The 25,225-nt window shown below is 49.6% G+C and overlaps 1 protein-coding gene across 1 annotated transcript in view; it reads left to right on the top strand.

The window, feature by feature from the left end:
• The window catches only part of VAX2 (ventral anterior homeobox 2), a 40,472-nt gene extending 25,097 nt beyond the window's left edge, over positions 1-15,375 (top strand). Inside the window, exons 2-3 of the mRNA XM_020795175.3 lie at positions 441-628; positions 14,617-15,375. Coding sequence (XP_020650834.3) covers positions 441-628; positions 14,617-15,114 — 686 coding nt within the window. The 3' untranslated portion in view covers positions 15,115-15,375. The remainder of the gene's footprint in view (positions 1-440; positions 629-14,616) is intronic.
• Positions 15,376-25,225: the final 9,850 nt, after the last annotated feature.

Here is a 25,225-nt window from a genome sequence, read left to right as displayed (position 1 = left end):
AGGTCCTCCTGAGCCATACCACTTCCAGCCAAGCGCAAGAGCCAACTCAGAGCCAGGCCGCCTTTCAATGACAGATTCCCCAAAATCCCCAAGCCAGTCTAGCTCATTGGGCAAGAGTGAAACCCAATCTTTTTTTTTTCAAGCAGCATTTCCTTCTTGCAAGATTTGCTGCTCGGTGGAGGCTAGGAAACGTCCTTCAACAAGAGAGAGAGAGAGAGAGAGAGAGAGAGAGGTCCCCATACTGAGCAGACCCTGCCTGTCCCTGGTCCCTGGTCCCGGCCACTCCCGGGGGCAGTGGCCTGCACGGTGGCTGAGCTCCATGTCCCCAGGGCTGGTGTGGACGGTATGGAACCCCAGGGCCCCACCCGCCTCCTCGTCCTTCCCTCCAGCTTGCCAGACCTGGGAGTGAAGTCGCCCTCTGTGGTTGCTGTCTCCTGCAGATGCCAAAGGGACCATCCGGGAGATTGTCCTTCCCAAAGGCTTAGATCTGGACCGGCCCAAGAGGACGCGGACCTCGTTCACCGCAGAACAGCTCTACCGGCTGGAGCTGGAGTTTCAGCGCTGCCAGTATGTCGTGGGCCGGGAAAGGACCGAGCTCGCCCGGCAGCTCAACCTCTCTGAGACACAGGTGAGGCAGCCGGGGGTATGTGTGCGGGGGGTGGGGGGCGCAGGGAGGTTACGGGGGAGAGCATCGGAGGACATGGTGGCCCAACCAACCAACCAACCACCCTGGGCTTTGGGAATGCAGTGGGACTCTTGAGGCCCCGTCTTTGGGCCTTAGCAGAGCTTTGAAAGGTCCTTTTTATTATTATTTTGGACAATAGATTCCAGGATTCCTCAGTCAGCATGGCTAGTGGTTTGTTCCAATAAACCTGTCCAGGCTCTGGGTCTTAGCAACTGCTCAGCTAAACGGGACCCCCTGCCTTCGCTGGAGGCTCGGTGTAAATGCTGGTGTTTGCTTCCGTCTTTGTATCTGCAGAGGAGGGGGAACTGCCGTACGGTCAGAAGGGTCCTCTTGCCCATTGAGATATGCCAGGTGACCCCCCCCTCCAAGGAAGGGAGGCCCAGAAGTGAGAGATTCTCCAGTTTGGGAAAGGGGCTCCTTTCTAGTGACTGCTCACCCCCCCCCCTTGGCAGACTGGGTCCTCTCGCCTGGGGGAGCAGCAGGTGACCCTTGGGGTGTCTGAGCAGGTCCATATTTTCTTGCTGAAGCATTGCTGGACACGCTGCCGGGCTGTGACATCCTGTCCTTTGTGGATTGTACTACTGCACTGTAGGAAGATTGTTATTGTTTTCAGCTGTCTGATATGGGGTTATTTGTCGGGAGGTTCAGAGCTTGGGTGAATGTGCTGATCTCTGAGGGAGGCTCAATGGCAGAATGTGAGGTGGCCAGGAAGGCTAGGGGATCAGCAGCCTGTCCTTGGAGAAGGCCCGGATTGGATTAGCCAGGGGTTTTGGTGGCAGCGGGGGGGGGGGGGAGAGGCTGAAAAATGGGTTTTAGGGAGGCTTGGTGTAACAGCGGCAGTAGCTGGAATCCCGTCGGTGTTTCAGTAAGGTTGCCCAAAACCTACCATGGCTAATTGTGATCAATTGACAAGGTGTTGGGGTGCATCTCACACGCACAATCAGGCATGTGACTGAGACACACCCCACCACCTCAGTAATCAGCTGTAATTAGCCACAGCAAGTTATGCAAACACCAGTTTTGTCCAGTATTTCGTTCGTACTGGCCAATGGCAGGAATTTGTTACTGTATGGGAGAATATGTTACACATATAGGAATGAGTGAGAATTTCATCTTCGGGTGCTTTTGCTCCACGTTAGAGCTTGCAAATATTACCTTCCCCCCCCCCATCTGGAACTCCCAAATGACCAACTGACATGACCATAGTAGGAAAAAAGTTAACATTTCAGTTCAATGATCAGAATCTATTAGAATTCAATATCAATACACAAGAGCACAGTGATGTTATTGTGCAGTGGAGGAAATCAGCTTTCTACAAGGCAATTCTGAGAATGGGGGCAGCCCAAACAAAAAAAAATATAACATTGAAATGGGACTTTGGGTGAGCACTAAATTTGGCACAAATTTTAGCAGAGAGATTGTTCTTGCTCCGTGCCAATTTTGGGAAAGTTTGGGCAAAGGGGTTTTGAGTTATGTTTTTTTTTTATAAAAAAAAAGCTGTTTACCCTCCCCTTGTGCAGAAACAAGCAACAGGAAGTATCCCCAGATTTAAAACAGATTACAGAACTGAAAAAAAATGGTTGGCCCAACCCACCTTCTTAAATTTGGAAAGAATCCTGACCACAGGGGTTGAAATATTGATTCACAAAAAAGTCCTTTCAAAAAGGAAAAGCAGTGACTTTAATCATCATCATCTTAGAACTGCAGAGCCAGAAGGCACCCTGTGGATCATTGAGTCCAGCCCCTGTCAAAGAGACATAGTGGGAAATTGAACTCCCAACCTCTGGCTCCACAGCCAGAAGCATAAACCCCTTTGTAACACAGGCTTATCCACAAGAACAGTCCAAAGTGTATAGACATTGTTGCACCTTCATGTTTGGAAGTCTGTAGGGCATTGAAAGGTTATGGAGACAGTCATGCATCTCCAAGGAATTAGTATGCAACTTTGTAAGGCACATTCAAAGTATTTCTGCATTAGAAAAGATCAGAGCAGTTGTGTTTATCCAACTCTGAGTGCTTTCAGTAACCATTTCTGAAACCAGGCTCCTACACTAGTCTTCAAAGGGGAAATCAGCTCTAGGTAAGGGGCAATCTGAACTTTTGACCTTGTCAGTCAGGACCCAGTTAACTGACTCTCAGCAGGAGAACTTTTTAACTCCTTCTGGCCAGACAGGCATTACAAAGGGATTCTGTGTCAGGTTGTAAAAGCATTTTAAAAGATATTTTAAAAAGAATACAAAACAAATATTCAGAAGCTCCTTTGTTTACATTGTAAAATTACTGGCTTTTGCTTTGTGGCTTGGGATGGACTTACTCGTTGTTAGCAAAGCTTTGGTGCCTATATCCTGTCATAGTTTCAACCATTCCACCCATCTTGTCACTGTACAATTGCCCCACCACCAAAAAAACCACCCTCCAAAGATGCTATGTGCCATCGAGTCACTTCTGAGGTGTGGTGGCGACTATATGAAATAATGACCTTTAAAATCTCCTATCATTAAGAGCTCTGCTCAGATCTTGCAAACTAACAGCATCTCATGTTAGGTTGTTGTCTCTTCCTACTGCTCCCCCCCCCCCAGTCCTAGTAATATTGTCTTTTTGACTACGTTCTACTCAAGTTTTACAAACTAACAGCTGAGGATTCTGTTATTGAGATGATTTGTCCCATTTTAGATCTTTATACTTTTCGCAGAAATATCAAAGGATTCCAGGTGGTTGTCTTTTCTGGTCAGTTCTGTATATTCATTATATGTGCATGGTAGGATAGCCTCAGTTTACTCATTTTTGCTCTAGTTCAGGGTTGCCTTGATGGAGCACCCACTTTCCAGCCTTTCTGGCTGTCTAGGATATCTATAGGCTCTCCTCCAACGCCACATTTCAAATTAATTAATTTTTGTTGTACTGCTCTAACAGTTAGGAAGTTTTCCTAATAGCTTGAGCACATTATTATGTTGCTGTATGATAACTTTTCAAGTATATGAAAAGTGTGATCCTATCATCCCTCAGTCTTCTTTTCTCAAGGCTCAACAGGCCCAATTCTTTCAGTCTTTCCTCCTAGGACTTGGTTTCCAGACCCCCTCATCATCTGTGATGGCTTCCTCAAACCTTTGCTGGATCATTTCATTAAGCCTCCAAAACAGCCCTTCAAAATATTTTGACACAGAGGGACTTCAGCCACATCTCAGCTGTTCTTGCTTCTGCCCTCTCACAGCAACCATCGTACTCATCATCTGCTCATCTTCTGGGATCCTCTGGCTAATTCTACATGAAGGAGACTTCTGTTGGAATGTGTGTGTAGTGTATATATACTTAAACTTCCATGTTAAAAAGCTAGGCAATACAAATCTTCAAAAAAAAAAAAAACCCTCTGGTTTATGAATGTGGGATATTGTGCTGCTTTACCGCCGATTCAAAATACCAGGAAATGTCCTGATAATGCTGCACAATATCGTACCCACATTGCCAGCAAGAAAAAGGATGTTTGTGTGTAGCTGTGACTAAGCAGCGCAAGTCCCAGGACACCCCAAGAAGAAGGGAAGAAGGGAAGGGGAGACCCCTTCTGAGTTACTCTCTACCCAGAAAACCCCAAAAGGGGTCCCCATAAGTCAGAACTGACTTGATGGTTCACAATTTGTTGTTGTTGTTGAGCTGGGAACTGTCGCCATTGAGTTCCTTAAGACTCACCAGAACATTCGCTGTAGATTCTGGTGCCTTTTAGGTTTTCGTGTGCTGGGGCAAAGCCCCAGTTTCTCCTTCCTAGGTTACAGCCCTGAGGTAAAAACTCACTGGGTTTCTCTGAACTGATTTTGTGTTAATAGGTGAAGGCCTACCTTTATTGCACCACATTTCCTGTTGGAGCCCTTATGATATACAGTACTGTAATCGATGCTGGAATGTCTAGCCACCTGAATGTGTTCCGACACTCTTCAGCTTTTAAGTCATGTTTTCTGTACGTGCTTAGGTTGTTTTACTGCCATTCCATGCCGCTGGAAGCATAGCTTTTTTTTCCTTTTGATATAAATTGTGAATTTCATGGAGCCACATTGATAGAGGCAAACTGACCACCATCCGTTTGTCTACAAGATCTAAACAGAGATTCTATGCACAGAGGCAGTGTATCTGATGTTGAGCAGAAGACAGACAGACAGACAGACAGACAGACAGACAGACAGACAGACAGACAGACAGACAGAACCATCAACTCTGTGGCCTGATTTTGGGTTGGCAAGAAACATTTGGCTGCCCACAGCTGCAAAGCCACGTGAACGTCCCCAGCCTTCCTAATGCACCGGCCAACACTAGCCAACGTGGCCAAAGAGCAGTGAGCTCTAATACAACTTCTGGAAGTGAAGGCAAGTAGAGAGAACTGTGGCTCCTGGCGATGACGGTGCAGAGGCAGACGTGGAGGGCAGCCAACGGCCTCCTACGGCCAGGTGGCTGGCAGGGCAGCCAGAGCAACTCATCACAATGGAAGCGGCTTCTCCAGCTGGCTCCCAGGCTTTGGGACAGACGCCAGGCAGTGGCGGCCTCCACGCCTCCACACTTGGCCAGTTCCTGCTATGTGGGCACCACGGCACGGAGGGGAAAGTGTCCCAAATGGCACAGAAACACTTTGAGGAGAAGCCTTCACCACAGAGTTTGGGAGAGCGCCTTGCTCCGGCAACGTCTCCTGGAATTGCCAGCTGCCATGGCCCGTTCCAGGGTCTGCTTAGCCTCTGGAGGAATCACTCACAGATATCCATAAAATCCAGCTCCAAGGTCAGGATGAAGAGGGCCCCCCGCCACCTCGGGAAGGCAGTAGCTTTGGGAAAGGTAGTCTATCTGCACTGGGATGAGCTTTTGGGGAGTGGCAGGCCTGAGGCATTCCCAGCCCAACCGGGAGTTACTAAGGGTCTACCAGGTCACCTGCTCTCCACCCCACTGCTGGTGCTGGGCACAATTCACTTAGAAACCCCACAGGAACTGGCTCTGCTTCAGAGGGGAAATGAAGGCACCCCTAGGGTTTGAAACCCAACAAAATAATTTCAGATTTTGAAGATGACTTATTGACATGATGCATGGGCAATACATTTGTGTACTTCTTTCTCCCAAAAGCCCTGTTCCATAGTATGACAGACCCTGTTTGTATTCTTAGCTTCTTTTCACAAACATACAGCAGGCTCAAAAGACAGGGAAAATGATGTACTGGGCACCAAACAGAAACTTGATTGAGAACAAGAGGTGCAAAAGTGGAGGGTGGGGATCAGGAATTTTTTTTCCTTTAAAAATAAATAAATATAAATATTCAAAGGACTTTTTAAAAAAAAACTGTTCCTGTTGAAAAACTTAAAATCTATGAGACCGTGGAAAAGATAACCTCACATAGAACATCCCTGTTTTGGAATGAGAGAGGTGCTTTTTAGAACAAGTCTTTACTACCACGAAGTGCCTGATACTGATATTTTATGCCCAGCAATTTACACTGTGGGAAGAAAGGGATTTCTGATGGAGATTGCAAAGTTTAGTGTCTTCAGTGTTGTAATCAAGATCAATTATCCACATGTGGTGATAGCCCTTAATTTGGTAAGCACTGAGATTATCCCTTTATCTTTTATGCACCTTTCATAATTACATTTGCCCCCACCCCCTCAGATGGCAAGACCGGAAGGGATGGGTATTTCAACTGAACAGAGCAATGTTATTTGCAGCTCTCTTTTTCTGTTACCGGGTCTATGCACAGTTTTGCTTGGACAAGGCTTTTATAGCAACCCTCTGTCCGATCTGCTTCAATTTGGACCCCTGCACTGAGCAGGGGTTTCAAGCTGATGGCCTGAGAGGCCTCTTCCAACTCCATGATTCTAGGATACTTTTCAGAGGTAATACTAGGTAAAGGTAAAGGTAAAGGTTCCCCTTGACATTTAGTCCAGTTGTGTTCGACTGGAGGGCGCAGTGCTCATCCCTATCGCCAAGCCATAGAGCTAGCGTTTGTCCGTAGACAGTTTCCGTGGTCACGTGGCTAGTGTGACTAGACACGGAACGCTGTGACCTTCCCACTGTGGTGGTCCCTATTTATCTACTCGCATTTGCATGCTTTCAAACGGCTAGGTTGGCAGGAGCTGGGACAAGCGACAGGTGCTCCCTCCGCCGTGTGGATTCAATCTTTGACAGCTGGTCTTCTGACCTTCCAGCACAGAGGCTTCTGCGGTTTAACCTGCAGCGCCACCACGCATGCACACAAAGTGCATTTTTCTCCTGAGCAATAATGTCCTTTGAGATCCATGTGGTGTAGGAGAGATCTACCAGAGCAGGATGCAATCAACCACGGAAACTTATGTGGGTCATCGAAAGGATGAAACCATCCCTAGAACATCCCTTAAAAATCCAGCGGGGGAGCATGAGTCGGAAGCAACATGCTGGCATGATAGCACAGAAACAGTCATCATAAGCTTCTCTCGTTGATGTCACTCAAGGAGGGCCAAAGGGTAGCTGTAAAGAATGTAACTGAAGGGCACAATTTGGTGTACTTACGAAATTATGAATGAGACATAGTTATGCATTTCATGTTGTTAAAGAAATAAATCAAGTATATAGTAGATTGAAAAGAAAATAACTATTGCACAGATTTACATTCTTCAGAGGTTTGTTCTGGAGGAAGGAGAAAATAAGCCAAAAAAGTGTTCCCCTCCCACTGATACTGTTGCATGTAGATTATTTCGGCCCATGGTGCGTTCCTCTCCTTCCCACCTATGCCGAGAACCCCCCCCCAAAAGGATTCATGTTAAAAGCATGGAAAAGCTCCTTCAAGGAGGAAAGGGAGAGAGGTGCCACATGCTTCGTGCCCCCTTGGCTTGGGGGTGGCCGGCCGGTGACTCCTCTGTAGCAAGGCCTGGGCTGGTCTCATTCCCCACAAGAAAGCTGTGCCCGTGGGCAGACGTGTCGGAGGAGTGGGCTGCTTCTTCTGCCCGGCTGGCTTCTTCTTCCCTCTCGTGGCGCCCACATCCCTCTTCCCAAGAGCTAACCCGCAGCCCAGCCTGCCCTCTGAGTCCCATAATTGTCCTTTTGCAAGGTTGCTGAGAAGCCACGCCCTTTGACCTGGAAGCCCTTTCCCCAAAACCCTGGGGACGCAAGGAAGGAGGGGGGCTTCAGTGCCCTTCCACTAGGCATCCCTGCCAAAATCAAGTCTTGCGCCCCCCCCCCCGTCTCTCTCTCTCTCTCACACACACACACACACCCTCCCCAAATGGCTCGGGAGATTGAGCTCTGATGCTTTCCTTTGAGTGCTTCTGCTCACAAATGCCAGCCTTTCAAGCTCGGATCAAAAAGGGACCTACAAGCCTGCAATTACAGCCACGCTCTCCTGTGCCCGCTTTTGTTTCGCCCTGACGCAGAGAGAATGAATCAGGGCCTGCCTCTCCCTCCCTCCCCCTTCTCTCTCTGTCATTTGTGCAATGGGAGTGGGGGGGGGGTCCTTGCAGAGTCCCCACACACACACACACACTTCCACCCGTCACAGCGCTCCCCCCCTCCAGCCCCGGCTAGAGGTGGTTTTTCTTCCTCCGTCCAGACCCAGTTAATTGGGGGGACAGGAGAGGAGACGCTTTTCTGCTGATGGAAAATAATTATATGTCCACCCTTTCTGTCGAAGTCCCCTGGGTGCCTAATTAAGTCTTCTCACTCTGACAAGGCCCTTTTAAAACAACAACAACAGAACAACAACCCCAAACCCAGCCTTTGTCAGGGCAGCAAATACGGCCATATCACCCTGGCGCGCTCCGTCTGCCTTGGAGGCATGGCATTCCTTCTCTCCCCACACGCGCACACTCTCCCCCCCGCCGCCCCCCCCAGCAAGTCCTCCCTCTTGCCTGGTGATGATAGGAACACCAGGCGTGCTTCCTTTCTTGGGGGGGGGGGGGGAAGAGAAGCGCAGAGCCGAAGGAAGCCGCCCACCCTGCACGGCCACCCAAGGCGTGGAGGAAGCCAGCCGACAGCCTCCCAACTGGGACGGAAACTGAGCAGCCAGGTGAAAAGATGGCCACCCTTTCCAACCCTGGGTCCATTCGAGAGCCGTGAAGACCCAGGAAGCCTGCAAGGCCTGTTTCTAGATCTCTGGAGCCCATAAATCCCGATCCAGCACCGCGGAAATTGGCCCAGCTCTGGACGGTCCTGGTGGAGGGAGCTGTTATCTGATAGACCAGACCTTGGTGCCCCATCAGCAGCAGCAGCAGCCAGCTTGTAAATAGGCACACCGGCCTCCACGGCCTCGGAAAATTCTTCCAGAGGTTGTCCTCCCCTAAAGTAACTCTTCCAAGCTCTGAAGGCTGCAACCCTTTAGCTTATAAAGGAGGCACCTTAGGAAACGGAATTTGCTTCGCTGCCAGGTGGAACAAACAGCACAGATGCAGTACCTAGAACCTCTCTAGACTGATAGAATGAGGTCTCTCCATAAAAGGAAGAAAATGGTCCAGTGGAGAGATGCTAAGATTTTAGCACCCTGTTTTAGGCTTTTTTGTGTGTGACTTTGAATTAATTCATTTCCTCCCCTCACCCTTTGCTGGTGATAGTCTCTCTTTCTCTCCCTCCCTCCCTCCCTCCCTCCCTCTGTGCTTGTGTACCTGACACCATGCATCAATGACCTGCGTCACACAATTCTGTTTGTCCATATCATGCAGGGACAGAAAAGAGCTGGGGAATTCCATTTTTTAAATATATTCACAGATATGATGCCCACCTGCTTACACAGGCATCAAAGTTCTTTTAGAAAAGCAGGTGTGCAGGCCTTTAGAAACCGTCACCATCACCACCCTTTATAGGTATAAACTGTTTCCACCACCCCCCAGCTGAGGATTATAGTTATTACAAAGGATTGCTTCTGTTTGTGATTTCAAGTTTCCCTTTCTGTATCTTAATGTGACTAAATGGATGCACTAGATTCTATGAGGTTCATTTCCTCTCAATTCCCAGCCTGCTTTTAATGTGCACATGTGGAGCCTGAAGGTTAGTGAACTGCGGCATCTTTTCCATCTCTTCCGAGTTCAACAACCGGATAGCAAATATTCCTGAATGCATTATAGGTTCCTTTACTTATTTATTCGTTAAATTTATATTCTGCCTTCCTACCATGAGGCTGAGGCAACCTAAATGGCTCTTCCCTTTCCTATTTCATCACCACAACAACCCTGCAAAGTTGAGAGAAAATGAGTTGCCCAAGGCCACCTGGTGAGTTTCATGGCTCGGTGGGAACTGGAACCGTGATCTCCCTCTAACGCCTCTTGTTTAGTCGTTAAGTAATGTTGGATTCTTTGTGACCCCACGGACCAGAGCACGCCAGGCCCTCCTGTCTTCCACTGCCTCCCGGAGTTGGGTCAAATTCATGTTGGTCACTTCGATGACTCTGTCCATCCATCTCGTCCTCTGTCATCCCCTTCTCCTCTTGCCTTCAGACTTTCCCAACATCAGGGGCTTTTCCAGGGAGTCTTCTCTTCTCATGAGGTGGCCAAAGGCTTGGAGCCTCAGCTTCAGGATCTGTCCTTCCAGTGAGCACTCAGGCTTGATTTCCTTCTGAATGGATAGGTTTGTTCTCCTTGCAGTCCAGGGGATTCTCAAGAGCCTCCTCCAGCACCACAATACAAAAGCATCAATTCTTTGGCGGTCAGCCTTCCTTATGGTCCAGCTCTCACTTCCATACATCGCTATTGGAAAAACTATAGCCTTGACTACTCGGACTTTTGTTGGCAAGGTGATGTCTCTGCTTTTTAAGATGCTGTCAAGGTTTGTCATCGCTTTCCTCCCAAGAAGCAGGCGTCTTTTAATTTCGTGGCTGCTGTCTCCATCTGCAGTGATCATGGAGCTCAAGAAAGTAAAATCTGTCACTGCCTCCATATCTTCCCCTTCTATTTGCCAGGAGGTGATGGGACCAGTGGCCATGATCTTTGTTTTTTTGATGTTGAACTTCAGACCATTTTTGGCGCTCTCCTCTTTCACCCCCATTACAAGGTTCTTTAATTCCTCCTCACTTTCTGCCATCAGAGTGGTATCATCTGCATATTGGAGGTTGTTGATATTTCTTCCGGCAATCTTAATGCCGGTTTGGGATTCCTCCAGTCCAGCCTTTCGCATAATGTATTCTGCATATAAGTTAAATAAGCAGGGAGACAATATACAGCCTTCACATACTCCTTTCCCAATTTGGAACCAATCCGTTGTCCTAATGCCTCTATAGCATGCTAACTCTGCAGGTCTACCCTGCTACAGATCCAGTGGCTCTCTAAGTGAGAAGAGTCAAATTTGTCAAACACTCTTCCGTTTTGCTTTGCCCCCCACCAAAAAAATATATTTATTTAGCATAATTCTCCTGCCTTTCTCCTTAAAAGGAGCCAGGAAAACTCAGTCCCTGCCCTGGGAGGTCAAACCAAGAGGGATGAAAATTCCCACCCACTTTGTGGGATCCTTCCTCAGACCACCACGGACTTTTCCACCTCTCTTCCTCCTCTTTCTTTCAAGATTTGCGGTTATTGACATTCCTTAAAACAGTGGTCAATTGTATGCGCTTCCAGAAGGACAACAGCTGTGCTAGTCTTCATTGCAAGAAAATTAATGAAGAGTCTTTTGGCACCTTCAGTTTTCATGTGGCGCGAGCTTTTGGTTTTTTTTTAATAATTAATTTTTTTTTTTATAATACAAAAAAAAAACACCAGAAAAACATACATAACAACAAAAAAACAGAAAAAAAATACAAATAATAGTGCTTATTATAAATGAAATTCTAACGTGTGCCCCATACCCATGGGACTCTATTTAATAATATTTTATTACAGATTACCTCTCCAAAATTGTATTGAGTATTCTTTAGAGGCTTTCCCCCTTCCTTTCACTAACACAAATTCCACAAATTTACCCCAAATATCATAAAAATTGTTAGAACTTATTTCCCTTCTCTGTGGCGCGAGCTTTTGGAGACACTGCAAGCCCTCTTATTCCACATCTTGTTATGGACCACTTTGTTGTTGCTGCTGCTGCTGGCGGTGGTGTTACTGCAAAAGTGCATATCCAAAACACAACCATTCTCCTTTGCTCACTACTTATCATCTGGGTCAACAGTAGTCTTGCAACCCATTTCTTCCTTGGCCCCAATCAGTCCATGCTACTGGGTTTCAGAAGTGGGACTGTGCATTGCATGCAAAGGGCACCCAAGAGAAAGCCAAGCTGGGACCTGCAATAGCAGATTGCTGAATTAAAGGCTTGGGGTATTTTTGTGGGGAGGTGGAGTTTCCAGCCAGCCATGTCCTTTCCTAGCATACTCCATTCTCTTCCCACCCTATTTTCTCCCGCCCCCATTTTAATAGTCACCTGCCATTCTGCTACCATAGACCATACCCCACCCTCATTGCTGTTGGCGGGGGAGATCACCCCTCCATTTCTGATTTTATCTTAATTATTTTTAAACTTCTGCAAAACTTGGATTCCTATCAAGGTCTGGGATTGCTCCCTCTTTACACCTGGGTGATGCGATTTATGATTCATAAGGACCAACTCTCAGAGAATTGAGACAGCGATGACTTGCACTTTTCTGGGGCGTCGGAAATCCTGTGCAGGGGATGGAGTTTTCCCCTGATCATGGTTGTTTATATGCCATCCAGTCAGAACCAACTTGTAGCAACCTGGTAGGGCTCTCAAGGTGATATTTAAGGACTGGTTTCCCCACTCACACACTCCCAGTGGGTTTCCATGGCTGAGTGGGGAACTGAACTGGGGAACCACTCAACCCACAATGGTTCCAAACTTTGGGTCTCCAGATGTTCTTGGACTACAGCTCCCAGAAGCCTTCACCCCTAGCTGTGTTGGCCAGGATTTCTGGGAGTTGTGGTCCAAGAACATCTGAGGACCCAGGTTTGGGTACCACCAGGATAATTAGAAATGAGAAAATTGGCTAGCTTTACTTCTGATTTATTTTTTATTTTTTAATCTCAAATCCCATTTTCCCAAATCTGTGTCTTGAGAATTCTGGTAAACTCCTCCATAAAGAACAAAGGTGTTTATCCACCCACGATGCGCCAACTCAACTGTTTTCAGCCTGGAGAGGAGCAGGTTGCACCTTCTTGCCCCAGATATCTTACAAAGGAAGGCAGAGCCTCTTTTTAAAAAAGAGTGGAAGTGAGAGGAAAGAGAGGAGGGGGGGCGGCCCTTTTTGAGCATCAGTGCAGCTGGATCCTCAGGACTCAAAGCCAAATGTTTCAGAATCAACCACTCAAAGCGCTCCCTGGGGAGTGAATGAAACCGGCAGCGTCAACAGCAGAAACGCTGACAAAACACCCAGCCGCTGTTCATTTTGGCATTTCGGTTTGTCCAGCGGCCTGCTCGACCCAATAAGATGATGATGGTTTCAGAGAGCAGCCTCCGCTTACTTAGCCCCCCCCCCCCTCGGTGACATCCGGGTGGCTTGCCTGTTTCTCCTTCGGGGCGGCTCAGTCCATTTAAGATGCGCATTAAGTCTTCAGAGCGTGGTACTTTACACCTTGCCTCCCTCCTGCCCTCTTTGTCCACCACCTTGTCCACCACTGGGTCATCTCGGCCCCCCTCACATCACACACTCTTTCTGGAGCCCCCGGCCATCCTATTTAGACCTTGCTGAACCTACACAGATTGAGGTCACCCCAGCCCTCTTTATTGCACGATAAACCCCACACAGCAATGCTGAGGCCCCCACTACTCAGCTGGCTGGGAGAAGGGGGTGGCCCCGGGTTTGAGCAGCACTCCCCCCCCCCCGTTTCAGACACAGGGAAGATGGTGCCCTGCCACCTAGACGGCTTTGAGACCAACAGGCAACCCTTAGGGAGGGCGAGAGGAGCCGCAAGAAAAATATTTTGCATTAGCAAGAGCATTTGGCTGGAAAGAGCAGTGGGTGGGGATTTCACTTCCCTGCAAAGGCCAGGTTCCCTTGGAAAGAGGAGCCCACACAGTATTTCGAAATGCCTATTTCAGCATCCCAAAGGGTGGCATTTTTAGTGAGTACAGTAGGTACCTTTGCCATTAAAGATCAGGTGGGGGGGTGCACCGGGAAGAGGGGGCCTCTCAGAGATGGGTGGCGCCCTCTGAGCTCCCTTGCTTTACCTCCGCTTTAGCGGTGCATTGGATCCGTTTTTCCTGCTAGGATTTCGCGCACGCCCCGCCTCTTTTGCTCATGCTTTCAATTAATTTTAGAGCCACGGATCATGGTCTTTGAGTGGTATTGCACTGGGCTTCTTATCTCTGATGCTTCTGCCCTGCTGCATCACATGTGTGGAATGCATGGTTTTTAAGGCAAGCCGCTCTCCAGATGCAGAACTAAAACCGGGATTTTTTTTTCAGTTTTGAGGAGAGAAGGAACTGCCCCAGCCATTTGCGCTACCACTGTGGGTTTGTTATAAGAACAGAGGAAGGCACATGCTGAGCGTGGCCATGCTGCCCGAGGCATTCTGGGAGTTGTAGTCCAAAACACTGCCGTTTTTCCCCCTCCAGATTCTGTCCTGTCCCCCCCTCCGAGATGGCGGGGCTTTCACCCGGGGGCTTTCCCTGCACAAAGCAGGGTCTCCATCCGCCACGAAGTGGTCGGTGGGAGCTGCTGACTCCCCCTGCGGGGACGGGAGAAGAGAACTCGGCCAGTCCGCTCCGGGTTTGACCCCGAATCTAGCCAAAGCGTTGGCGGGGGGGGGAGGGAGGATGTCTGTGCGCGTGTGTCCAGGTAAACCCCCGAAGCGCGTTCCGCGCCCCTCCACAGCTCAGCGCCGCCGGGGGGGGGTTGATCCCCTACCCTTTCCAGCCTCCCGGGCGCTCCCGCGTAATGTGTGAATTGACCTCTCCAGGCGGGCGGGCGGGCGGGCTGGGTGATGGGACCCCCTTTCCTTTCCCACCTCCCCTGCCATCATCATCATCATCTTCTTCTTCTTCTTCTCTTCCTCCGTCCTTTCCCCGCGCAGGTGAAGGTCTGGTTCCAGAACCGGCGCACCAAGCAGAAGAAGGACCAGACTCGCGACTCGGAGAAGCGCGCCGGCCCCACCGCCGAGTCCTTCGCCACCTGCAACATCCTGAGACTCTTGGAGCAGGGCGGGCTGCTCTCCGTGCCCGTGCCGGCCCCGCCCGCCTTGCTCTCCCCGCCGGCCGGACCCGGACCCGCCCTCGGGCCCGGCCCCCCCGCCGGCAACGGCCCCGCCGAGCATCCTTCGCCGGGCCCCGGGGGCGGCGGGGGCGGCGGCGGCGGCGGGAGCCCTCCCCGGCCGGCGGCCTTCAGCTTGCAGGTGCCTTCGCTGGCCTCGCCGCCCCCGCCGCCGCCCCCGCCTCCCCCGCCGCTCTGCTTCGGCGGCGCGCCCCTGCTGGGGGCCACCTACGGACTGGGCCCCGCCTCGGCCTTCGAGCCTTACACGCGGCTGGAGCGCAAGGACGGGCCGCCCCCGCCCGCCAAGAAGGGCGGACCCTGAAGCCCCACGAAAGACACCGCCGGTCAGAGGAAGGCCCCCGCTTCGTCCCCCCGACGGCTCCCCTCCCCCGACGGCAACCCCCCTCCCCCGCACCGGATCCCCCCCTTCCCGACCTTCCCCCCGACCCAACCCCCGCGGGGCTTCAGAGACTCGTCGACCAAGCGCGTCCACCTGCTGGGCGGCGTGTGCCTGTTGCGCGTGTGTGCGTGCGTGTGAGTGTGTGTTCCTGTCACGGAAATTAAACGACGGCTACGGACAAAACCTGCCTTCGAGTCAGTGGCTTGGAGGGAAACCGGGGTGGAGGTGGGGAGAAAGGTACCGGAAGAGGTCATGGGACTACCGCTCCTATCATCCCCAGGCAGCCCACATGCGCTCATCTCACACATCCAGAGGAGGCCAGGTGGGGGAAGACGGGGCTGTGTTTGGGAGTTCCACAGGACACCTCTGCACTTGAGAGACACCTCTTCCTCCTTAGGATCCTAAACACATTGGATCTGACCTGATTTTGGAAGTCAACCAGGGCTGGGCCTGGTTATGACTTGGAAGAGAGAGCGCCTCCATCCACTGACACACACACACACCCCACTCACCGGGATCTCCAGGGCGGGCCAGGCAGCAATTCTGCCCGAAACCCGGACGGACTCCCTGCCTCCACTGGGCTGGCTCGATGGGTGGCTGGACTCAGGATGAGGCTCCTTCCCAGGTTCAGTCTACAGGTATGGGGGGGGAGAGAGAGGAGAGAGACCGAGTGTGATGTTCCTCCAGGAAGAACAGAGCCCTGGACATGAAAAGCAGGAGGACAAGGAAGAGGTGAGGAGGCCTCCTTCTTGAGATGACGCTTGTCTCTTTGCACAGACTTCTTCTGATGGTTTGGAGGTCTCTCCTCTGCACTGCTATATCTCAGGCAGAGTGGGATGATGTGGAACCGGAGAGATGGAGGGTGGGGGCGTCAAAGGCCATCTAGTCCAAGCGCCTGTTCAAGGCAAGAAAGCGGACGCTCACGCCTCCTGGATGGATGGATGGATGGATGCATGGCGGGCTGCCCAGCCCTGTTCAGAGACCTGCCATGGGGGAGAGATGTTGAGAATTTCGATTATACGTGGATTCTCATAACGTTAGCCAAGTAAGGAGATATTAGTTTGCATAGACACTATGACAATGAGAGAGTAAACCATCAGCTTAGTCTATTCACATATATACAGAGAGAACAGACATTCATCTGGCAGCTTAACATGACATGACGCGACACACAGCACGGGGGGAAAAAGTGATCTCACTTAACAGCAGATAAAATTTCCCTTTTACACGTGACTTATGTATGGTTCCGGGACCAATCAGAAAAATAAATGATTTCATTTTCAGTTACACAAAGTTTCATCATGTAACACAGCTGTACAACATTAAGTCCCAAACTTCGGTAACTACATCTGAACACAATCAGTATAATGACTCAGGTAAAATCAGGCCTTTTACATTTAACTAAACAACATTTATATTTAATACCTACTGTAGTCGCATCAAAATCTCAACACACCAGCCCAACCCTCCTCGGGGACAGGACGCATGGTCAGACACCTCTGCTGCTCATAAAACTAAATGCATTCGGGTCAGCAAAAGAGGCACACGCACGCACACGCAGAAGTGACACGGCCAGGTAAACGTGGCTTCCCTGCGCAGCGCCTTCCATTTTGATGAGTCCTGACTCTCCTTGGGGATATTTTTTTACTTTTCTTTTGTTTTTGCCTGATAGCACATTTTTAAAGGAATAATAAATACAACAAAGGTGGGGGGCCGTGGGGCAGGGGGGAGACACTTATCTGATTTCTCTTCCATTTTGTCTTTAATCAGGAGAATATTAGCAGAATTAAAGCCACATAGTCCAAAACAGTCATCAGCAACATTTATTGTTACAACCACCAGTCAACCATTAAGCAACAGACCAAAGAAATGAAACGGATGCCCTTTACAAACAAAAGAAATTCACAGGAGTATTACCTGCAGGGGGAAAAACTGCATCTCTTCATTACAGCTGTGTGTTATTTCTAGTACACTGGATGCAGAGTTTCCCTATAGAGGATTGAGTGCCTTTTGATCTGGGAGTCTCATCTTCCAGCACTATCTGTTGTTTCATTTTGGATGACCTATCATAGGGTTTTCAATATAAGAAATATTCAGAAGTGGTTTATCCTTGCCTTCTTCAAACAACTGATTCTCTTTTGTCGATGTGACCATTACTCCCAAAGAAGGTGTACGCATCTTAGCCTGGTGTCTCCGTTTTGAACATTTTGCCTTGGGTGACCCTGCCAGGATTCTGAACGCACTGCTCTCGGCTTCCCTGACACACTCGTACCCCCTCATCACATGGGGGGGGGGGGAACTGAAGAGAAAGAAATAAACCACATAGTTTATTTAAATTCTGTTTTTTCCCCTGCCAGGTAAGACAGGTGTATGTGGTGGGGCTGAGAAGAATCTGAAGGGGGGGGGATTTTTTTTTTCAAAATAGGCTGGCTCGTTTAGGGTGGTCTCCTTGGGCAGCCCTGCTGGGGCTCAAGATCCATAATAAAATCTAGCCATCTGATGCTATGGCTCTCAGCTTCCTTGACACACTCAAACCTTCCTGTCATGTTAAAGAGGGGCAGGAGGAGCTTCTTAACTGTACTCCAGATGGATTCCTCTCTGGATTCCTCTCTGTGGATGAGTCTGTCTGGGACTGAAGACAAAGCCACAGAGCAATTGTTTAAAAAAAAGCATGACAGTGATACGATAAGGGTACTGCCAGACCACCGTTCTGCTTCTTCGGTTGCCCCCCGTCCTTCTGCTCTGCTCTGGTGGGGAGACCCATCTTGCCAATGCTCTGCCAGCCCACCCTGTGTCCACACCAAACTCTAAAGAATGAAGGAAAAAAGACCTCTTATTTTTACAATCTATGTCAGCATCCTTCAGTCTCGAGGGACGATGGTAATGTGCTTTGAATAGTAGACGTGGAACAGCATCTACTGTGGCTGAGGAGGCCAATTCGAGAGGAACCATCCCTTCCACAGTGAAGAGAAATGCCATCTGTCCAGCTCCCTGGTTTTGCTGGTTTCAGGACTGCTGAATCACAATCACAGGGAGACCTTGCAAAGTCGTACTTAGGGCATACCAACTTTCTCTGACAAGGGGCCCCTCAAACGTGCTTGACTACAGTTCCCACCTATCCCCAGTCAGCACCATGGGATTGCAGTCCTGCAGATCTCCAGCGCCTTAGGTTAGGGTTGGAGCAGTATGATGATGGAACACATAGCCTCAGGAGGAGGTGGTGGAGCAGGTATGAAGCTTTCACCTAAACAGATAAGAAAGAGAAAAACCCAAGATCTCAGAACCCAGATACTGGTCCCAAGGTTGTCTGAGCTGGATTGGTCTCCTCAGCAGCTTTGGGAGCGGCTTCGCACGTGGCAAAGTATTCACGGAAGGGGCTTCAGAGGCTACGTTGGCTGCTTGCGCTCTGCGGTTCAGGGAGGCTGCTCCAGAGCCTTGTACATAGAAAAGCAGGCTGACAGGGCAAGCCACTGGGTGGGAAAGCACAATGCTTTACGTTCCCTTGCAGAAGTTGCCAGGATTGATCCCCAGCACCTCCTAGGACCAAGCTATATGCAGCAGTCCTTACTTAGGCAAAAATCATGCCTGCTGAAGAACCACACAACTTTAACATTGACAATGAAGAAATCAGAATAGTGAAAGATTTTGTACACCTTGGCTCCATCATCCGTCCAAATGGGGGCTGCAGCAGCCAAGAAATCAGGAGGAGGCTCAGCCGTGGAAGGGCAGGAATGAAGGGATTAGAAAAGATCCTCAAGGGTAAGGATGTTCCTCCGAAGACCAAGATACAAAATACCAACAGGGATTCGGGAAAACTGATGCTGGGTTATATGCTACTCAGTTGTTTATGTCTGGAAATCAACAGTGTCTGCGCTGGATACTGTGTTTCTAGTTCTTACTCATTTTGAGATCTTTAGAAACAAACAAGCAAAAAAGGAAAGCCATTTCAGCATATCATCTATCAAGATTTTTGAAGGTGGAAATGCTGCCGTATTCTTTGAAAATAAGGCGTTTCTTTCTCTTACCAATTTGGAGCCTTTTTGGGACAAACCTACCAACTTTTGGATTAAGAACAGAATGTCTGAAAAGCTATTTGGCAATTGAGATGTTTCCTTTTTGAAACTGCTGAAAGTGACAGAGGAATATGTGAGAGAAAATTTTGCATGCTAAAGGTTCCAGGTTGGGTCCTGCTGATACCTGAATAAATAATCAGGGAGCCAATGATGGGGGGGGGGGGGGACATTCTGCCTCAGTGCCTGTGTCAGCCAGCACTGCTGAACGATTTACTTTATTTTTCACACATGTGCTTTTCTGCCACTCAGGGCTCCCAAGGTGAAGTAGGAGGGGTAGTAATACTTTTTAAACACAGATTATTGAAGTGCTGTTTAAAAATCAAGCCTAAAGCCAGCTTCTATAGTACACTCAAACCAGTGCAAGGTGGAAGCTCAAAAGGGATGGAGCCAGCTTGGACATCTTGTGGGAGGGAGTCCCACAGTTAGTGGGCTGCCACAGAGAAAGCCCAGTCTTCTGCGTATTCACCAACCTAAGCTGCCAGGTGGTGTGACCCACAAGGGAGCCCACATGGGAGGCCTCCGTTTCTGGGCTGGTTCATTGCCTGGCCCTAACTGCTTTAGTGCTGTGTATATCACAACTAAAGTACTAAATTATTGTTGTTGTTTAGTTGTTAAGTCATGTCCGACTCTTCATGACTCCATGGACCAGAGCATGCCAGGTCCTCCTGTCTTCCACTGCCTCCTGGAATTTGGTCAAATTCATGTTGTTCGCTTCGATGACCCTGTCCAGCCATCTCGTCCTCTGTCGTCCCCTTCTCCTCTTGCCTTCACATTTTTCCAACATCAGGATCTTTTCCAGGGAGACTTCTCTTCTCATGAGATGGCCAAAGGATTGGAGCCTCAACTTCAGGATCTGTCCTTCCAGTGAGAACTCAGGGTTGATTTCCATCAGAACGGATAGGTTTGTTCTCCTTGCAATCCAGGGGACTCTCAAGAGCCTCCTCCAGCACCACAATTCAAAAGCATCAATTATTCGGCGGTCAGCCTTCTTTATGGTCCAGGTCTCACTTCCATACATGGCTACTGGAAAAAGCATAGCTTTGACTATGTGGACCTTTGTCAGCAAGGTGATGTCTCTGCTTTTTAAGAAGCTGTCGAGGTTTGTCATCGCTTTCCTCCCAAGAAGCAGGCGTCTTTCAATTTCGTGGCTGCTGTCACCATCTGCAGTGATCCTGGAACCCAAGAAGATAAAATCTTTCACTGCCTGCTTATCTTCCCCTCCTATTTGCCAGGAAGTGATGGGACCAGTGGCCATGATCTTAGTTTTGGAACTAATGATTATGGAACAGCTGACTAGCTCAGTGGTTTAGGTCTCTGGCTGTGGAGTCAGAGGTTGGGAGTTCAAACCCCCCCATGCCCCACTGGGCCTCCTGGGAGAAAAGCCAGCCTGGGTGGCCTTGGGCCAGCTGCACAGTGGTCCCAGCAGATTCCCCATAAGAAAGGAAAGGTAAAACACCTCTTGGTATTTTCTACCCTGAAAAAGAGTAGCCACAAGTCAGAACTGATTTGACGGCACGTCATGATCCTCATCAGTATCATTGTCACATCCAAACTACGCTAGCTGGAAAGGTCAGTGAGTTAGATTCTGGCTGCTGAGTCAGGAACAGTGATTATGTATACAGTATTTGATGGTTTGATTTATAAGCAATACGGGGAAGAAGTCCCAGCATTTGTGTCACTGATAAACAGGTTTGACACAGCAACAGTTTAAGAAAATTGCCTCGTGAAGGACTATGGGGTGTGATGAATTGTTCTGTTGGTGCGTGCCACGTTTTTGTCTTTTAATTTTAATTAACCCCGATTTCTTTTTTGGGTCTGATCATAATTTTCCCGGTGGACAAAACCCGCAGGCTTTGAACTCTCAGGTGCTGCCAGAATATTTCTGACAGCTTTCAAAAGCCAAGGCACAAAACAGGGGTGGGTGGTGCGGGTGAGGAAAGGGAAGAGTTTAACAGAAATGGGAAAGAGAGCTGAGCATCTCTCAGACGTTGGTCGGCCGGGCGCACCTCTCTTGGGATCAAGGCGGAAAGGAAGCAGAGAGTGCTTCGAAGCCACTTAGCAGGATGCTTGGGTTGGAGGAAAGGGTGCCGGGCGGGCGTTCCGGCTTTCTCACCACGGCTGAGTGGGCAGCCCCTTCCTTCCTTCCTTCCCTCCCTCCTTCCTCCAGGGCTCTCTCACTAAAAATGGTGCCCCTCACTGCAAAAGGTGCTAAAAGCAAAGCCCTGTCTGGCAGATGATTCCTGGGCAAAGATGGCCTCGTTCTTCTGTACCGAAGGGCTAATGCTCCCCTTAAGAGACATTAAGGCCGCTGCAGGGGAGGGGAGGCAGGCCTGCGCGCAGAGGAGGAACTGCCGACACACAGGAGCGATCCATGGATCTGCTTGATCCATGGATCTTCTTCCAGGGCTGCCTTTGATTCTAAAAGGGTGGAAGAAAGGAGAAGGGCAGAAGACAGGAAAAAACCCCACCAAGAAGAGCCAGGCTTTGATTTGGGAGCAGCCAAAAGTCTGGATACTTCCCTCCCTCCCACCAACTCCCCTGGAAACTTTGGGGCTGCTTGCTAGGAAGCTCAGGAGAAGATGAGTAAAAGATGACACACTTCTGAGGAAGACTGTTTCCTTCTGGAGTTCTAGCCTTCCCTTGCAAGACACAGAGTTAAAAGTGGTCTTAGAGAGAGGGGGGGCATTCATCACCTCTGTCCAAGGCATGCATGCATGCACAACCACACACACACACACACACACACAGAGAGGGGGGGGCATTACTTTCATCCCATTGTTGGTTCTGGTTAAACAGGTTCTGCAGGTTTTCCACCAATGGAAAAACACAAAACTTGCCCGAGCAAAGGCGAGAGCTGATTGAGTGAATCCACCCAGTGCAAACATCCCATTTTCAAACCCATGAATGAACACATCTCTCCTTCCAATGCTTTGCTTTTGTTTTGAGTTTCTTGTTGAAATGTGGAGAAAAGAGTGGGACGGAAATAGAAAGAAATCAAGGGCCTTCCAGCATAGCCATTTTCATCACCCTAACAGCTTCGGTCTAGTTCAACACAATATCTGAGTGCGGGTTTTTCTGCACGACAACCCCTCTGCTTAGATCTGCATTTGTTAAAATGAAATAAAGAATTTGGGGGGGGGGGTGCTTCCAATCCCTGAATCCTTTCAGCAGACATTGGTTTCCAAAAAGGACATCCGTCCCGGCCTGACCTTCCTTAAAGGACACAATCAACTTGCATTGTTGCCAATATAAACAAGACGTCATTTGAACACAAAGTAAATGCTTCCTAGTTGTTTTTCTGGCAACAGCCTGTACATCAAAGAAGCACAAAGGGTTGGCTGAACTGGAAGCCAGCAGACGGGGGGGGGGGGGGGGTGCCTTGTATTTTAGGTGTCCTTAGGCAAGGGGCCAGAGCAGGGGGACAATCTCCAGCAATGGTCTCCAGCAATGGAGCATGTCCCAAGAAGGAATTTGGTGTGGGAGGAAAAGAGTTCTGCCAGGCACGCACAGAGTGCGCGTCGGTTGCCACAAGGACAAGGTGCATGAAGCATGCCTTCCCAGCAGTCCTCAGCTTTGGTACCTCTCTGTCCAAGCTGTGCAGGTACACCAAAAAAAGGCACACACCCCTATTTTTTATTTCTCCTGCCCCACCTCCATCCCTAAGAAATCACAGCACAAATCACACACACACACACACACACACACACACACACACACACACACACACACACACACACACACACACACACACACACACACACAAATTGTTTCAAAGTTGGCATGGTTCCAGAACAACCCGGCTTGTCAGCCCTTGGGCCAGAGAGGGTTTGCCCACTTCTCCAGCAAGGAGGGGCAGGTGAATGGGTGGGGCCCACCCTTGTGTCCTGCCACATTCTATGGGTCCAGCTCTTTTTGGATCTCCCCATGAACAAGGACCTATTCATCCCACACATCTATGTGTCGGTTTAGCTTGATTGCAGCTGCCACCGCTTCTTGCAAAGAATCTTGGGAGTTGTAGTTTAGCAAGAGAATCTCTGTCAGAAAGTTCTGCCCCCAGGCCTCACAAAAACTTCATTTCCCAGAGTTCGTTGGGAAGACAGAATTACTATTATCATGATGTGCTTCTCCAGGAGGAACCGAAGTGCAGTGACCTTAGCAGAGTTTTCAAGGTAAGTGCAATATTTAAGGAGTGGTTTAACCATTCCATTCCCCCCACCAGTCAGTTTCTATGGTCAAGCAGGAATTTGAACACAGGTCCCGGTCCTCCGCTCTACCCACTTCGCCACCCTGGTGAGGATGAGCGGGTGCGCGCGGCTGCACACAGTCCTGCTGAAAAGGAAGATTCATCTGTGTGGAGAAGATAGAAATCTCGGAGGGATCTTAAGAGGCCGCTTCCTACGCCAGCCTCATGGGCTCGGCAGAAAGTTAGCAGCCCAAGATGTATCATCATCTACGGCAGGGGTTCCCAAACCTGAGTCCTCAGCGGCTCCATTCCCAGAAGCCCCAGCCGGCATGAATAACGGTGAGGCATTCCGGGAGTTGTAGTTCAACAACACGGGAGGGTTCTAACAGGGCTTTGTGATAGGTGCCTTTCTAGGCACCTCTGAAATGGCCTCCAGCAAAGAAGCCGCCGGCATCTCTCCGGGCAGTTAGTTTTGCTGTCAAGTGGCTCTTGCAGCTGCCAAAAGGACATTTCTATGAACGTTAGCCCAGATCCACTTCCCGAATATTCTTCTACTTGTGGCTTTGCCTCTCGCTCCCTCTGGAGCAGCCGAGTGCAAGCCTGCTCTGTCTTCAGACCTGCTGATGTTTGAAACCTGCTGTCCCCTCTCTCCCCGTCTCCTCTTCCCCAGATAAAACTGATCAAGCGCTTTCGGGCACCCCATGGAAGGTCTGATTCTCATGCCCTGCACTGCCGGTTTCGCCTTCCTTTATGCTTCAGTTTCCTGACTTTCTTCTTAAAAACCCGGCATCCTGATCAGTTGTGGGACGGTCGGCCTGGAAGTGCAGCGACTCATCAGGACAGTCCCCAGAGCCAGCCCTGCCCCATAAGGGGAACGCCAAAATGTGTGGGTCCACTTCACCAAATAAGGAGCAAGTCTTTTGGAAAGCTAATGGCTCTCAATGGCCCATTCAAAATCCATTTACCCTTATATATTTTATAGTACAACAGGAATACCTCATAATGATGATGATGATGGTGATCATCATCATCTTAGAACTGCAGGGGTTGTCAATGAGGCACCACGAGGGATCAAACTCCCAGTCTCCTGCTCGGCAGCCCGATCCCTAATATCCAGAATTGCACAGTTCCTGGGAATCGTAGCTCGTCTCAGAGGGAACAGGAAAGGCTCAGGAGACTGACAAAGGATGTCAAAGTCCCTGTTACTCTGAATTTGTCCTGTGAGCCCTGAGTCCACTTACACCACGAATCCTGACCTGGGCCAAATGCTCCGAATGGGGCAGGGCTATTGCAGAGCCCAACGTTTCCCTCTTGTGTCTAGGATGTGATGCTTCTGATTAAGTTTCCTACAATTGGATTAGGGTTTCCCGTCGTCCCGTTGTTGTGCTGACTGATGTCCAGCCGAAAAGCCAAACGGCGACTAAGAAAACCACCTGGCCCCTTCTCCTGACTTAACAGCTCTCTTCCTCTGCATTTCACCTCCACGCCGATCGCCGATCCTCTGAGGAGGAGAGTCCGTGCCAGGCCCAGGACTCTGCAGGAAGTTTAGCTTGACCTCAAAACCCCCTGATGCCCAGTCCCTCCACAGCTCAGATGAGAGGGAAGGACAGATCCAGCTGGCAGCCCAGACCTGCCAAGCGGCCCAAGCGTTTACAGCCAACAATCACTCCTGTGTGCAGGCACAACATTCAGGAGGGAGGGGCAGCCCAAGGTTGCAGCCGGATCCGGTCGGACAGACCTGGTACTGTATATATAACGACTGCAAAGGTGAGCTCTC

Source organism: Pogona vitticeps, chromosome 5 (assembly GCF_051106095.1).
Source record: "Pogona vitticeps strain Pit_001003342236 chromosome 5, PviZW2.1, whole genome shotgun sequence".
NCBI classification, from domain to species: Eukaryota; Metazoa; Chordata; class Lepidosauria; order Squamata; family Agamidae; genus Pogona; species Pogona vitticeps.
The sequence above is the reverse complement of the archived record's forward strand: the minus strand, read 5'-3'. Positions and strand labels throughout refer to the sequence as shown.